General features: G+C 41.6%; 1 protein-coding gene across 1 annotated transcript in view; it reads right to left on the bottom strand.

The window, feature by feature from the left end:
• ptprsa (protein tyrosine phosphatase receptor type Sa) overlaps positions 1 to 16,930 on the bottom strand; it is a 309,811-nt gene that overhangs the window by 104,136 nt on the left and 188,745 nt on the right. Inside the window, 1 exon segment of the mRNA XM_084723307.1 lies at positions 8 to 118. Coding sequence (XP_084579433.1) covers positions 8 to 118 — 111 coding nt within the window.

Genomic DNA, 16,930 nt, shown 5'->3' with positions numbered 1-16,930 from the left:
TCCCTACCTCGCACATAAAGGTTAGCAGGGGACGAGTAGCGCACGCCTTCCACATTAGACGCAACGCACTCGTACTTCCCCTGGTCGGTCTCCTCGCTGTTCTCGATCTGCAAGGCACCTGAGAAAAGACAACATCCAACAAAGACAAAGCGGGGAGGGGGGGAAGAGACAGAGAGACAAGAGAAAGAAAGAGAAAGAAAGCAGGGAGGAAATGATTAGTTGATCTGTCAGTGACAGTGCATGAAGGAGTCAGACAATCTTCTTAATGGAGGGTATCTTGAATTTCTCAGGACCATTTTGTCAAGAAGTGTTTCTCTCAGCGATGCTTATGCAGATTGCCATGACAAACCGGGTTCCTTGCCAGCCTCAGCCATCCACAGATAAAAAAAGAGGAGGAATTAAATAAATAAAAACGAGGACTGAATCAGTCACACTAAATTTGTTGGTTGGCATGTTGGTGTAAAGGTAGTGCAACTCGTGAGATATGAGATCTCTGTAAAAAAAAAGAAAAGAAAAGAAAGAAATGTGATCTGGACAAAGTAATGATGTAAGCGTGATGAAAGGTAATGGTGTTGAGATGGTCCTGTAAACTGAGTGAGATTAACGAATTGTCCTTTGCATAGCACTCTCCATGGGAGTGTTTGTGTGCAGCGGGGAGAGGGGTAATGGGAAAATACCCAGACATACAGTTCATGTCCAACTGAACACCAGCACTGTGCATAATACAGCAGCTAAGCCCCTCTGCAGTTTAACAGTTTAAAGAAATACAAAGAGTAAAGACACATCTAATTCTTACATAATATTAGAAAAACTCAAGGTACAATAATATCACTATATAAAGTCCACCATATGATATTTATCACAAAACAAAAATAAATGGTGACTTGAAAGAAAATGCCCCTTATTAAATAATACATTTGATGTGAGCAACACTTTAAGTTTTATAAAATTTGTTTTTCCTTTAACTATTTTGTTGTAATTAATTACCCTGCGCTCCTGTACATTCAATTATTATTTTATTATTGTCTCTATTGTGTGCTAAATTCACATACGTATTTCCTTTTGATCTTCATATAAAACCTTATATCTGAAAATAGGACAATATGGGGAACAGAATGCACACCTCAGGGCTCATGTGCATCGCACAGACTGTATTTCTTATCTCTTTTTAGATTTTATCTCCTGTATGTGAAAATAAACCCAACCTAAATGCTTGGCAACAACAGCGGAGAAGGGGCGTGGGGGACGAGGGAGGGAGGTGAAACAACGAGCGTCAGATCATTCCTCGTTAGAGCGCTGTTGACGGCACTTCCTGATGATATCATTAGGGCTTCTGGCTGGCTCAGCAGACAGATTGCAGCCCAGGCCTCCCTGACAAACACAGCACCATCACTCGTTAGCGTTTAGCCAGGAAGCATCAATACGCCAGCCGCTGCCCAGGATGCTTTGTAATATACCATAACCTACTCCATCACAACAGCAAACGGAGAGAACACAATGTTGTACAAAGCTACTATTCTGGAACATTGGTCTAATAACGCTTTTCAGCTGTGCCACAAATGAGACCATCGATCCTGCCTAATTATAAAGATTAGTCACGCTTCCACCTTGGCCACGGCCTAATACTCTAAGAGTATTTTACCCCTCAGAGTCAGAACAAAGATATCTATTCTTAAAAAAAAAGAAAACAGACCCCAAGCTACAACAATCTATACTCTATTTTTTGCTTCTCTTCATTTCTCTCTACAGCTCAGATCATCCTCATCCCCCCAGAGGGAACTGTTCCTGGCACGCAGCTCATGAACCAAATGAAAACGTCTACCTGCAGAGTGCAGGTGGTGGAGTCTTCGCTCTGCGAGTATGCGGGGATCTGATTTGGATGTGTTTGATGTGCGCTTGGAACAGCAAATGCCAGCCCGGTGGCAGGTGGGTTGGAATGTGCTCAGAAGCCCAGCACCTCAACACCGGGGAGACCACAAAGTAAGGACTGTGTGAAGTTCAACTCCAGGTGGACGCTTCCAGAAAGCTCTGCCAGCGGCTCCTCAGCCTCGGCCCATGTGCTGAATTATAAAATCTTTGGAAGGCTAAAGCTGGTGCCATTTTTTTTTTTTTTACCAATGCTTCATAAATAACAATGCTGAAGGGCTTGTAGTGGGACAAAGCCCCCTTTATGCTCACTGTTACCAAAGAGACTAAGGAGAAATCTGTAATATAATTACTGTAATAAATCATAAAATGACCATGATATGTTGTCAGAGATTAAGAAAACATTCTGAAGTGGAATACTCTTTCTATGACAACAGCACTACAAGAAATTTCTATTCCCACCCAAAACTTGTGTTATTGTTTGCCTTTTTCATGTTAATAAGAGTTCAGATTAATGCTGAAAGTTCACCAAATGAGTAAGTGTCTGTTTATGAGTCACAATAAATCATTAATAATCTTGTAGAAGGACTTCATGTTTGTAACGGTTAAATTGAGCAATATGTTAATGTGGTCTGGCAGGCAGTGAGACAAGCAGCCACTCCAGAGTGTGTATTTTCAGAGCAGTGGGCTTTTGCTTTCAGGATAACTTTCACTTTTTAGCTTCACACATTGACGGACAATTGACAGTTATAAAAAGCTGATCAACTTACAGCATAGGACTCGTCAACGCTCGTGCAGGTTTCCTGTCCTTGCCTCCAACTCCCTATTTGGACTGCAGTACTTATTTTTAGATGTGCAGTTGTTTCATATTGCACCTTTAAACCATAAAAAAAAAAATGTTTTTTTCATTCCATGTGTTCCAAACTACTGCAGGTCCACACGTCTAAATGCTTGCAACAAATACAAATGTCTTTACCTGAAAATACTATTCACCAAATGTCATCTGAAGGTCAACAAAACACATCCAGCAACATGCGGGTGGGTGACAGATAATGAGCCAAACACAATTAATTGAGAGCCAATTAAAACCAACATTGGCTGCTGTGAATTGTACCTCCTGGCGAAAGAGAGAGAAAGCAAGAGGAGAGAAAAACAGAAGAGTCTTTGAGGGGGTAGAGGGAGTTTCATCTGTTCCTCGCCATCTTTGTTGAAGGCTCCTTGCTAGGTGGTATTATCTATTGTTTCCAAACCCCTACTGGCTTCATTACATATTCTAGCTATTATTTAGTGGAGCTGTGAAGAACACATAAAGACTCCTTCTGCCGGCGGAACACAGAGAGTGTGTGAAGAAGTGAGGTAGGAAAAAAAGTGAGCAAGAAAAAGGCAGGGAGGAGAAGCAAGAGGGGGAGACGACAAATGTAGAGGAATAATAAGAGAGAAAGAGGAATGGAGATTTATTCTTATTCATAAACTTTATTTCTTACTTCCTGTTTTAAACTTGTCTATTATTCTGCCTCAAATTTGAAAAGAAGAAAATCTAATACATTTGACTCTTGTAATAAGCACTAGGGTTGAGGCAATGTATTTTTTTTTTAAAACCAGTTTGATATTAAGCCAAATACCGAAACAGAAATACTAGATTTTAGGTGTTGCTCTTGATTCAGCTGAACCCAAGTGGAACACGAATTAGAGTGGAGCGGTAAGTCAATGTGTTTCTCACAACATGTTCCTGTAAATGTTTCACTATAAAAGACTTGTTAAGTAATGCCAGAGGGCTTTTAATTTGAAACAGATACAGGAGGTGTTGAGTTTATATTTGAAACGTATTGCAATAATTTTAACAGGGCAAACAGGAGCGGATCAAAGCAAGGCTGCGACTTACCTCTCCATCTGCTACGTTACTGACTGTACTAACAAACTATAGCTGGCTAGCTATCCCACTGACATAGTGAACAGTCAAGGACAAGGTTATATTTGAGTTATATTGAAAAGAAAAAATGATTGGGTCATTGCTTATTAACTTTCCAGCAATGTATTACACAAGCTAGTTAGCAGCCAGTTAGTCCAGCTTTAGTTTGCACATGCGATTGGCGATTATAGGCTCAAGTTTTTAATCTCTTTGTTACAAAATCACATTAAAACAAAGGCCGGTTTAGTTGGTTAGCATAAAATTAAACTGGTCTATGTCTGCATACCAGATTGGACTAATAGAACAGAACCAATCCAATACATTAATCTTGCCAAAATCTGGTTAGCTCTGATTCATCTTAACCTCAATAAATTAAAAACAACGACAAAAACCTGATGAGGAAATTGTAAATAATTGTACACACTGGATAAAATTAGATCTGCGTGAACAAATGTTTGATAGAGCTGGAGAAGGAGAGGAAAATAAAAGGTAAGAAAGAAATCACAACTTCAATCTATTTTCAGATGCTCCTCTCTCCGTCAGATTCACACATATTGGAGATGTAATACCCTGCTGGTGTTACATGTGTCGTGCTACACTGTGTGAGTTACTGTTCTGTCCGTTTTGTCATTTTCACTCCACTATATCGTATGTTTTCTTCTAGAACGAGCTTTGTACACCACATAATACATTAATTTAAATGACTCCATCCCATTCATGCAATTAATGATCTATGTAACCATATGATGTGATGATATTTCTTTCTTTTTGGTGAACAGGCAGTCAGTTTAAAGCATCATAATATTAGCATTTACAGACAACAGACCACTAAGGGCTTTTAACATACAAATCCAAACAAAGCACTTTGATGTCCTATCTCCAGCAGCAGCATGCACGTGCATGTGTGCTCACAAAACAAACTCCACCCTTTGAAAACCCTTGTCACCAGCATGTGTCTCATTCCTACCATTTCCTTTTGTCTTTAAAAAAAAAATTGACTGCACTCTCTGTATTCTGCATAATTGTGCTCTGTCTACCCTGCCAGCCTGTGGCTCACCAGAGCGCGAGTGGCCATTGGCTTTTTTTTTTCTTTTATCAGAAAAAGAGGAAACACAAGGAATGAAATAAATGCTAAAAATTATCTTTCACAAGCACAATGAAACTGCACACCCTGTCTGTTCACACAGCGCGCGTTTTACTGATAAAGGCTCGCCTAGCGACAAACGGCAATTTACGGTGTTGCTCACAAAATGGCCGTACTGTGCTTATGAAGTGAGTCCTCTATGGAGCCTAGTGGCATGTCTTCTCTGTCTCCAGCTATTAAGTCTTATCACCAACACAGCAATTGCAAAACTGACCAAAGACCAGTTTGTTTTGCTTGATTTCATTAGGAAACATGGAAAAAAGTTGACCAGTATGCTTGCCAAGACATGGCATGCTGAATATGAACTCTCTTAGTTTTACTGACCTCTGCAGGTACTGCAGTACTTAAGTGCTGGTGATTGCAAACACAATAATTGTTTCAAATATTGATTAATACAATATGTAACTGCTGCATATAAAAACTGTAACTACCCTCCACCAACCAGTCTAATTGCAGTTTACAACCATGTCTGTTGAAACTCATATACGTAGTAAAGACTTTGAAAGAATTATATGAAAGGCGTTAGGGTTATTTTTTGGCAAAATAGAAGTTAGCACTCTACGTACAAATGTATGACTCCACAGGGGTTCAGAGGACTGATAGAGAGCTGAACATTATGATGTCATGGTAAACTTGGCCTTGGATCTACCTCATCATTTAATCTTATTAGATACTTGTGTGAAATGTTGTCATAATAAGCACATCAAATCTTGAGTTATGGCCAAAAACATACTTTGTGGGGTCACAGTGACCTTGACCTTTGACTTTCAAATTCAATCATCCTTGAGTCCAAGTGGACATTTGTACCAAAATTGAAGAAATTTGGTCAAGGCATTCTTGAGACATCTTGGTCACAAGAATGGGACAGACGGACAACCTGAAAACATACTGCTGCTGGCTATGGTTGTAGGGGGCCGTGGAAACATAACTACTAGTAAATTTTATTGTTTTACATTGAAAAATTTACCTCCTATTAGTACTACTACTACTTTCAACTCAGTCTTGCTCAAGGACACTTAAAAAGAACACATGAATACTGAAGGACACTATGTCAGCTATTATAGGCACTGAGCCTAAGTTCTGAGAATGTCCAGGACAGTTTCTCAATCCACTTACAGGACACACAAACCATCCGTAAACCCCAGGAAGCACCAACCCTGCTGAGTAATAATTCATATTTTTCTGGGTCAGGGGAGAAGAGGTTGGTGCCATTTTTTTCTTTTCTGTCTTATTCAATGATGTATGCTGCAGAAAAAAACAATGGCTACAATTCAGGAAAATAAAGTCCCTGGTAATAATGACATCCATTCACTTCCATGTGGACCAATTAGTCTCCATCTCAGTCAAAGTGACCCTTTCTTCCAACCAACACTCACAACCCTCCAATCTCCACTGCTGCCCAGTCCTGGCTGTCTTGCAGCATGTTCACTGCCTTCATCCATTCGATACAGAAGGTTGTAATGGGCAGTGGGGTCTGGGACATTTGTCCCAGCCGTGACAGCTGCCCTGGTTAACAGCACTGCATGCCGCAGGCTGATCTGATGAGGAGCGCTGAGGTGCCAAGGTGTGATAACAAAGAAGACTGCCTGGGCAGAGTTCAACAAATACACGTTTTGAAGGCCAGCTCAGACTCTGGAACAGACATTCTTATACCAAAGGTATTTAGATCAGACAGTCTTCAATATATTAAGATTTCACAATTTTGATGACAAAAATTTTCAATGATTTAGATATCTTGAAGTCAGGGCCACGTATCTAGAAAATGAGATGTCAACTGAAACAGTTCCTTGCAAGTTTCAAAAATTCTTTCTCTAACTGTAGATGGGCAGAAATTTTTTTTTTTTTTTTGCAAAATATCAATATTGACAAACCTATATATATACATATATACATATATGCAGCAAAAAAGTATTAGAAACCCAGAAGCTGGGACATGGAAAAAACAAGACAGAAATGGTGTGAAGACAAAAGAGGTACAAAAAAAAGAGACACAGAGAGAGAAAGAACAAAAGTATCAGAGAAGGGTGGGAGGAAGAACTGAAGACACAGACAAGCACAGAAAAACTGAAGGACAGATGAGGGGATAAAAGAAAAGCAAGGAGGGGCCAGCATGGATGATTAATTTCAGAAAGTGCCTGAAGCTGTGGTCTGCCCACCCCTGTCGCTGCTTTGTAGCAGCTTTGCCATGTGTACCCCCCCAGTCCCATTTGTGTAATTCAATTAGTGTGCTCCAGCGGGCCTTGATTGATTTGTTTAGGCGATCAACAAAATGGCTGGCCAAGTCTCACTCTTTCTTTCCCTCCCTCTTGCTCCTTCCGCAGCCCACTCAGGCCTGCCGGTGGCACACTGTTCTTTTCATCATTTTATCTCTCGTTTTCAGTTCATGTCTCTCATTAGTCCCTCATTTCTCATCTCCTCTTCTGTCGTTTCCTCTCTTTCCTCTCATCCAAACGCTGCTCACTAAAGCTCCACTACTGTGCAATTAGAACCACAAATTAGCACCTTACTGTGTAAGTGGATACGCACTCAAAATAATAACCTTTCCAGTATGTGAGTTAAAGTCACTGACATGTACAGAAGAGTGCAATATCTTAAGTGCACTTAATGATTCAGGAGGAATAATTGTAATATTTAAAATATAAAATATTTCACAAATACATTACTGGAAATATTAGATTCACTGTCATAAAACTAGAAAAACAAAAACAAACATCAATTAATGCAACAGGCAGAGATTAACAACTGCAGCCCCCTTACTGGACGCCAAAAACTGAGACAGCACAAAGGGGTTTGATGTCACTTCCTGTGGCCACTGCATGGTGCTAGAGAATGCCCACTAATTATATGTTATATTCCAGAATATCAAGTGCAGACCATACCATGAAACTGACTCACTGATTTTAAACTTAATCTAATTAATTCTCTAGGAGGAGTTTCTTAATGCCTGGTCAAAAACGATTAATTCAAAATGGTCAACTCCCTGTTGGGGTTAGGCTATGGCTCCACGAAGCTTTTGTGTGCGCCTGGGAATGATACCTGTGCCAATACATTTTCATCCATGCACCTGAAACATAAAGTGAAGGCTGCACTTTATGGGGTGTGGTTGAGCCATTTTGCCACACCCATGAGCAAGACCCCTTTCAGAGATAAATTTTCACAACTGATTCCTTGCATTACAATACGCTCCTCACACCAAGATTGGTGCCTGGGCCCTAATTACATGTTTACAGATGCAGTCTGCTATTTAGAAATGCTGTCAAGCCAAACCTGTCTTGATTGACAATGAAAACAATGCTGAAAATGCCATGCACATTTTCACACTATGTTTGTATTTTCATACATCAGGCATAAACGTAAGCCAAGTAGTATCCCACTTCACTGGCTGGTGCATTTCCAAGTTTTGCTCCTGGTGGTTCAGCAGGGTTCCATACAACAACTCTGCAGCTGTTATTGTACCTCTCGCTATGATAGTGTGACAATATGCAGAAAAGTTATGTCTTTCAGCTATGAACCCGCAGTTTAAACAATCACGCAATAGAAAAGACATCCACTGAGTGGACACACTAGAGCCAAGTATGGAAATGCCCTTTTCTCTCCATTTCCCTTTCCTTCTGTCTGTATCCTGGCTGTCACTTAGGCACGATCTGCCACCACCCCAAGGTCATTATACTGTGATCGCACCAGCATGGGGCCCCACGTGTGTTGCCATTGTTGTCAGCGCCCATCTGGTGGCTTGTAACGCTCCCATGAAATCAGTAATGAAGCAGGTAGGGAGTCCAGCTACCTTTCTACCTATTGCTTACCTCTAGGCCAGCACCTGGGTGGCTTTTTATGGAAGCTAAATTAATGCAGATTTTCCCTTTTGGGAAATGATTCTTACACGTAGAAGCCGTGATGCTGCTTCTCGTGACGCACATTGTGATTTCCATCAGATCGACCGTAACCCTTTTGTTGTATCTGAACTTTATTATTATAACTATTTGTGCTCTGATGGCTGGTACAACAGGTGGTCTTTAGTGAGGCAGGTAAAAGTGCAAAAAGGCACTCCATCTTACGGTAGTTTATTCTTCGAGCACGGGCAAACAAACAGACCTAGGCATATCAGCTCTGGGTCATCATGAAGACCTAGGACCCTGTCTTACACTGATCTAAAGCACAAGTGGAAAATCCACCTTTGCTGTCCTGTGCCAGGGGCGCGAGTGGTATTTTACCCTGCCCCGCCCTTTGCACCACCAGCGCAAAGTGGCATACACATTTCAGGTGTGCCCCCTTATTAATTCACAGACGAGTTTAGGCCAAACATGCAATAAACCAATCAGTAAGTCAGCTCTCATCACCTTCATGAGACAGGTGCGCCAGCAGTGCAAGCAGTGGCAGCATGGTGGCGGATTTAGCAGGAGGAAACAAAGACAAAAAGATTTTCAAAGCGAGGAGACAGATCTCCTGGTTCGAGAAATGAAAGCGTGAGAGTGTGCAATATATGGAGACAGCAGGACGTCTCCAAAGCAGCTTCATGTGTAAATAGTTTATTTTACACTGACACCTGTAAAATCCAATACAATAAATGAACTGCAAATGTCATGCAGATATGTAACTGGTTATGTTTTACACTGAAGCACCTTGAAATTGTGTTATATTTTTTAATTCTTATTATCATCATCATCATCATTATTATGGCTGAGGAGCGGGGGAGAGAGATGGTGCAGTAGAGAGGGGAGGCAAACTGATCCAGTCTAGCCGCGAAGCTGCCTGGCTCTGCTGGAGGAGGAGCAGTTTCGCCGCTGTCCATGCTCCTCCTTCTTCTCCTCTCCCTAATACTCATCTCCTCCTCCCATCTTCGCTCCTCTCACCTGCTGCGAAACAATCAGAAAGTGTTTCTGAAGTTTGAAGTGCGCAAAATTATGCACGGATATATCCAACCAGCTCTGACAGAAGCATACATACCTTTTTCTCTCTGGGTCAGACTGGATTCGTGCGGTCAAATATAATGTCTTGTGCATTTTGTATGTTATAGATCACAATTGACTAATCCTTGTTTTTCCTTTGCAGGTCTGTTTAGATTTATTAGGCTTTATAATTAAAAAATAATTTCTTTGTGCATGGCTGTTTAACATCAATGAAAACTGTTCTGTGATTGTGGAGATGTGTGTGTGCGCTTCAGCCAAGTGCGAGACGTGCACACTTTTAACCTCAATATTTACACTTTACTGCTGATAGAAAATATGTTAAAATAACACTTTACTAATCCACACTCCTGTGTGAGGAAGAGATTGACCATAAATGAAGGTGTTTTGTGATTTTGAAGATGTGTGTGTTTTGGCCAAACATGCTGGGTGCTATCCTGCGCTGAAAGACCACAGACTTTACGCTTCGACCAGGTTTTGGCTGGTCTAAAATGCAAGTGGTTTTTACTCCAATGCGCCATGCACAAGATAGCAAATGCACTGGGCCACGCCTTCATTTTGCCTTCATGTCAGGCACAGGTGCATTTGCTATCTTGCAGACATGGCAAAAATGGAACTTGCGCTGGTGTAAGATAGCAAAAACACTTGCGCTGGCGGTGCAACGGCCAGGTGTAAGACAGGGCCCCTAGTGTCATACCCAGGTTTCTCCAAATTAAGGATCATATGTTGTACAGATTGTAAAGCCCCTTGAAGGAAACTTGTGATATTGAGCCATATGAATAAAACTGACTTGTGTCAGTGACAAAAAATGCCTCCACAGTAGGACAACTATATCTTACCTAAGGAGATATTTTCAAAAATTTCCATTTTCTTTACCAGATGCATCCACTTAAAGTAGATGAAAGTCCGCAGGAGTGTGGGCCTATGCAAACAAACCATTTGTGTCGTTCTCAGACACCTTGATCTCAATTACATTTGTGTCTGTCTCCAGATTCCCTGGCATTCATTTTCTCTCTACATAAGCGGCATACACTCCTGACAGCGAGTCAGCATCGGCATGGGGTTACGTGGTGGGGAGAAATCGCCTTTTTCAGGCCGCTTATCTCATTATGCAAATGCAGAGTTCATAAGTCATGCTTGCTTTTGTTCACCACAATATGATTTATGAGACCTCATTCAAACAAAGCAGAGCAGGCAGGGCTGGGTTTGGCTGTTTTTGTGGTGAGTGAGGGGAGTAAAGGGGCTGAATTTAGTCTAAAACCTCAGTTGTTCATGAATATGTTTGACAACATTATACTGTTTAGACTTTCATATCATGTTTGGTTTGTATGAAATGGTTGAGGATGGAGGACATTTATCTTACTGCAGGAGCTCTATTGTGAAATGAATAATTCTGTTTTCTGTACAAAACTTTTAACGTGAAACTATCCAATTTTTAAATTTATCCCTTCCCCATGAATACAGGGATATATATGGCAAACTGAGATATTCACTTACCTGCTGAGCCTGTGAAACAAAAGCATTTTACAACAAACAAATCACACTGAATCAACTGAGAGAGAATATTTCATCCACAAAGCCTGTGGATAATTCAAGGGAAAATTAATTTGTCTGGGGAAACGAAAAAAATGAGGGAAGAGGAAGAGGTAGAACTGGACAAATTGTATAATTCATCTAAGTCAAACTGCTTTACCTTCGTGACATTCCCTTCCCACCTTGATATCCTCCTGTCCAACCTCTGACATTATAAGAGCTGGTGTGGGGATGTTAAAGCCATTACACACAGCCGCCTTTCTTGTTTATAGGCAACAGGGAGGGAGGGAATAAAAGGGATAGTTTGAAGTTTTTGAAAGAGAATTGCATGAGGTACTTATCAATCGTCAGTGTATTAATAATAATAGATGGTGGTCGGCATGCCCCCAGTTTGGAGAAGCAGACAGGACTGGCAGCACAGCTGCTGTGGACACAGTGAGTAGCAAAAGGTACTTTAGCCACTTACAAAAGGCCCACCTAAATAACCTAAAATTAATATCAGTTTAATTGTACGCTATATTTAGAATGTTTTTACTGCTTTACCTTACCATCAGACAGCCTTTTCTGATGGGAAATCTCTGTTCTATAAGCAGCAGTAGACCAGCAACTCCCATGTTCTGCGAGGTAAAATTGCTGATTTCACCTATGAAGTTTGGTTAGTTTGGAGAGAGCAATATTTGTCTTATAAACGACAGCTGATCATCAGAAAAAGGTGTCTGACAGCAAAGTAAAGCCATGAAATTATTATAAATTCAGTGTGCTGATCCCATCCACAGCATCTGTGCTGGTAGTCCTCTCCCGACCGCCATCGGCCACCATCTACTGTAGGTAATACACAGACTACGGCTAATTGTATAGCACCCCATACAACCCCACTTCAAAAAATCCATACCAACCTTTAAAATCAAGAGTGATTTATGCTGGTGTTTCCCCTGATGTACCAAGAGTATCTTTGGCTTGAAAAGTAAGTGGGGTGCATTATTGTAAACTATGTGGCTATAGCTGTGGTGGTCAACTGTAGGATAAGGAAGATATCAAAGTGGAGAAGGAAGAAAGAAAGGGGGTTGCTTCGAGTGTGATAAACAGTTTGTATAGTATTCAATAAACTGGCCTTATCAACAAATAAGGTCACCATTCCCCATCCCCCAACTTCCCATCACCAACCCTCTAACCTCCTGCTCCCATGTCCAAACAATTTAAATGTCAGAGGCATAAAGCAAACAAACCGCTTTGTAATAACCGTCATCACCACTCCCTTCTGCTTTCAAACTTCCCACTCCCGTATCATAATCAGCCAGCAACACAATGTAAATTGCTCGGTAGTTTCATGATGCTGATGATGTGGAGATAGTAGAACAGCACAAACACAGAACGCCCACAAAAGTGGGAGAATTGCACATCAATGATGACATGGAGTAGGGGAGTGATAAACACATATGATCACAGAGCACACAGACCCCAAACACAGATGACTTATTGATGTTAGTAGATATAGAAAGGTTTGTAATTTTTAAGAGGAAAAGCCTGCTTTCTGGGCAGAGTTAGAAGTGGTTATGTCTGGTTTAGTGTCAGTTAAAGTCTTTTTTTTTCCCCTTTACACTTTGCTGGTTAAATATCTTACCTCGAATTGGGGTACCCTCTGGAGGAGACACAAAAATGAAGACACAACATCAGTTTAGTTCAACATTAATGTTAGTAATAGTTAGAGGAGTTATTTGGGCTGGAAGGTGGATCACTGGAACTAGATTATCAAACCATTAGGTAATCTCTTAAAGAGCTTTCAGAGAAGGGGATTTTTCATAGAAAGAAAAACAATACCTCTCATTGCTGGTATCACAAAGGAACAGGGAGCTTTATATGACTGGCACACTCCATTGGCTTATCATTTTCTCTCCCCCCCCTCTCCTTGCCTTAGACACATTAAGAGGAACACAATACTTCATTGGTAAAGCTGAAGAGGCTCGAGGTCTTGGCACGCATTTTATCGTGGCTGCAACTCAGGGTGATAAGGCGGAGCAAGAGAGGTTTGACCTCACGTTGACATGGATTGCTCCAGTGGCCTTTCCCCAGCCAAGTGAACTAGAATAAGAGGTCAGTAAGACAAGTAAGGTGCACCACTATTCTACACCAGGTATCGACATTAGTATGGAACAAACTAGCTGAGGGAGGAATGGAGTCCCCACTGAACAAGAATTTCAGGCTGTACCTTCAGGCAACCGCCAGTTAAATCAAACAGATTGAAGTTCTTATTTATCCTACAAGTCGTAAACCTGCTTAACTGTGACAGATAGACTCTTCACCTCAAGCTTCATCCCTCCTCCCCGGTCATTCAATCTCCTGGCTCTTTCCATTGTTTCATTTCACTGAGAGTTGTATGTTTCTCTAGTCTTTGTTTATTGTAAGTCTGTATTGTGTTACATGCCTGACTGAAAGCCAAATGTCCCATTAGGGACAATAAAATATTGAGCTTATCCAGTCAGTGGATGGTGGGCTTTTAAATGTAGTTGTTGCTGTGTTGTAAAATGCATCCCTTATAGGCAGAGCTTTGGGTATGGGTATGGGAGCCAGCTTAACTTCAAACCCCTCTCCACCAAGCATTAAACTATCCTTCCACTCTTGGCTGTTGTTCTCTGCTCAGTGTTTTCTAACATTGTTTTTTCTACTTTTTCTGTTCTTACTTGATCTATTCCTTCATCCTCCTTCCTATTTCTGAGTTTTTGCATGTCTCTGTCTTTCCTACAGTTCCCCCCTCTTGCCTTTCTCTTGACTCCCTCTAAATCTAAGGATGACTCATGGCAACAGCGTGCCCTTGGCAATCCCCTGAGAATGCCAGCAGGGCGGCGCCAACACAGAGGAGGTGCCCTACTTAGCATACATGGCCTGCAGGCACAGAGCTGAGGGTCAAGGGTGGGCACAGCCCACTGAGCCCGACACTACAGGCCTAAGCCCCTGTGTGTGCAGGCATTCATGCAAGTTTCATACAAAAAATATGTCAGCCTTGCTATGGCTGTACAAACAGATCCATCTATCCATCCATCTATCATCTGTGTGTCCATCCGTCCGTCCATCCATCCATCAGTCCACTTATCCATTTCTGGTTTGTGGTGGCAGCAGGCTACACAAGGTAGTTCAGACATCCCTCTCCCCAGCAACATTTTTAGGTATTTCCAGGACAGATGATATATATCATCTATCCAGTATGTTCTGGGTCTACCCTAGGGTTTCCTACCACCCTGGAAAACCTCTAAAGGAAGGCACCCAGTAGGCTCCATCATCAGATGCCTGAACCACCTCAACTTCCTCCTTTTGATGTGAATGAGCATCAGCTCTACTCTACTACCTGCCCCTATCTCTAAGGGTCAGCCCAGCCACCCCATTGAGGTCACTACCCAGAACTTATAACTATAGGTGACAGCTGGCCTGTAGATCGACTGGTAAAAGAAAAGCATTGCCTTTCAGCTCAGCTCCCTCTTCACCACCATGGTCTGGTAAAGCATTACTTCTGACAACCAATCCGCCATCTCCTCAACAATTCCTCTCCCAGTCAAAAAGACAAGACAACCTTGAGTATACGACAAAAAATGGTTCCAGCAATTTTTAGATTATACATAGTATGTTGAGAGCTGTGAGTAGCTACGTTGTGTGATTGGGATTTCACTTCCGTCTAGTCAGATTTTGTTGTTGCAGCTCTGCAAACGGAGATGTCCTTTGTGATACCAGCAGGTAGGAGGTCAATCACTGAGTTTAAAGTTCTGCCTGGTTTGCAATGTACCTAACTGAATTCATCCCCTTTCTTTAGAGTTGCTATACACCGTGTTGCACTGTGTTCATGTATAATTCTTAAAATATGTCAATAATTGTAACCCATTGTAGATGTATTTTAAGATTCATACAAAAGTACAGTTATATGTTATTGTACCGTGCATTTTTTAAACATTTCATTGTCTTTCATTCTCAATTGTTTCTTACTTGCAAGGTGTTCTTGTTCTAAAACCCAGTATCCTTAAACACTGCTCTATATGCATAAATTTGCCTCTGTGCTTAGAGTCATTGAAAAACCAGGCAAAACAACGGGGACATTTGAATCATTTCTGCAATGATTTTAGAGACCACATAATCAAAGGTAATCACAAGACAGAGGACAATAGGGGTCTGGGAGGGTTACGTTGTTATTGAGTTAGAGTGTGATTAGAGGCTGCAGAAGCTGTTTATTTTGCTTTAGCTGTTATGAAGTTTTAGTCAGGGGGTTAAGGGGTTACTAGTTAAAGGTTAGGTGAGGTTAAGGTAAAGTTAGGTTAAGGTTAGGATAAAGTTAAGGTTAATAAAGGTTTGTAAAAGGGAAGGCCATCACACATGGACCTCATAAAGGAGACAAAGGAGTAACAGAGAGGAAAGTAAAAGTAAAATGAAGGATGAGGGATAATAGAGGTGGCTCAGTTCAAAGGCTCCACAAAAAACATAAAATATGAAAAGAAAATGGGCGCCATAGTTCATTGGAACTTATATTTTTTGAATGATAAAGCAGCAGGAAGAGGATCTGGATCTTGTCTGGAGTGGCCAGCTTCTATTCAATTACAATGGCAAATCCACCTGTATTATAGGCACGCAACCTAATGGCCATAAGCTCCCCTTCTAAGCTTTGGTCAGCCAGGGGTTGATCAGCTTACGGTGGCAATGACCTAAATATACCTCAACAGACCGCTGACCTCCTCATATTATCAAATGCAGCATTATTTGCTCCACAGAACACCCCATCTGTTTTGTTAAACAACCCCTCTGAATATATTAAAAAATATTATTGAAGGATGTAGTTTGGCCAGAGGCAATCTGGCCAGAGATGTTGCCCATCTGCGTGTGAGGCCGATGGGGTTGCGTGATTGGCTGAGTGTCAAAGTCTGACCACCCTCCAGAGGGCGTCTGGCTGACCTTCTCATCACCACAGACACCCGTCTGGGATCCTGGTAGTGTCACAGCAGGTCTGGCTGTTGTTACCACATCTGTAGAGGTCCTGGGCACTCCCTGCAGAGCAGCTTTGTTGCCGACAAATGTGAGCATTTTCTTGCAGATTAAGTGCAATTGAACTCAACATGATTCATGTTGGAATGTGCTGTAAATCTGCGTGTAAGGGAGCCATCCATCATAGAGCCATGATTACAAACCTTTATGTTAAAAAGGTCTTTATGAATATGCACTCCACCCAATCCTCTCACCGTCTCCCTGGCCTCTGGTAAATCTGTTCTGGCTGACAAGGCAGCGAGGGCCTGGGGTCTGCAGCCACAGGGACTTGGGGAGAAATGTCAGGCTCCCTCCACACCTCTAGAGGAGCTCCTCAGGGGACCCTGACGCAAATATCACTGCCCCACCAGCACAGCATGGTCTGACACATAAGGAACCAGTCAGCCAACTAATCCAGCAAATAAGAGCTGGATGCTCTATCTTCCAGTGTACATAATCGACATTGTTTTTACAGTGTTGTGTTTTGATTTAGGTGGGAATAATTAGATCAGTATGCACATTTCAACATCACAAGGAGTGAAGGTCACATGAGAAATGTGCAGGATTCATTTGCAGAAG

Source organism: Lutjanus erythropterus, chromosome 7, assembly GCF_056507025.1.
Source record: "Lutjanus erythropterus isolate fLutEry1 chromosome 7, fLutEry1.hap2, whole genome shotgun sequence".
NCBI lineage: Eukaryota > Metazoa > Chordata > Actinopteri > Lutjaniformes > Lutjanidae > Lutjanus > Lutjanus erythropterus.
This window is presented reverse-complemented; position numbering and strand designations above follow the sequence as displayed.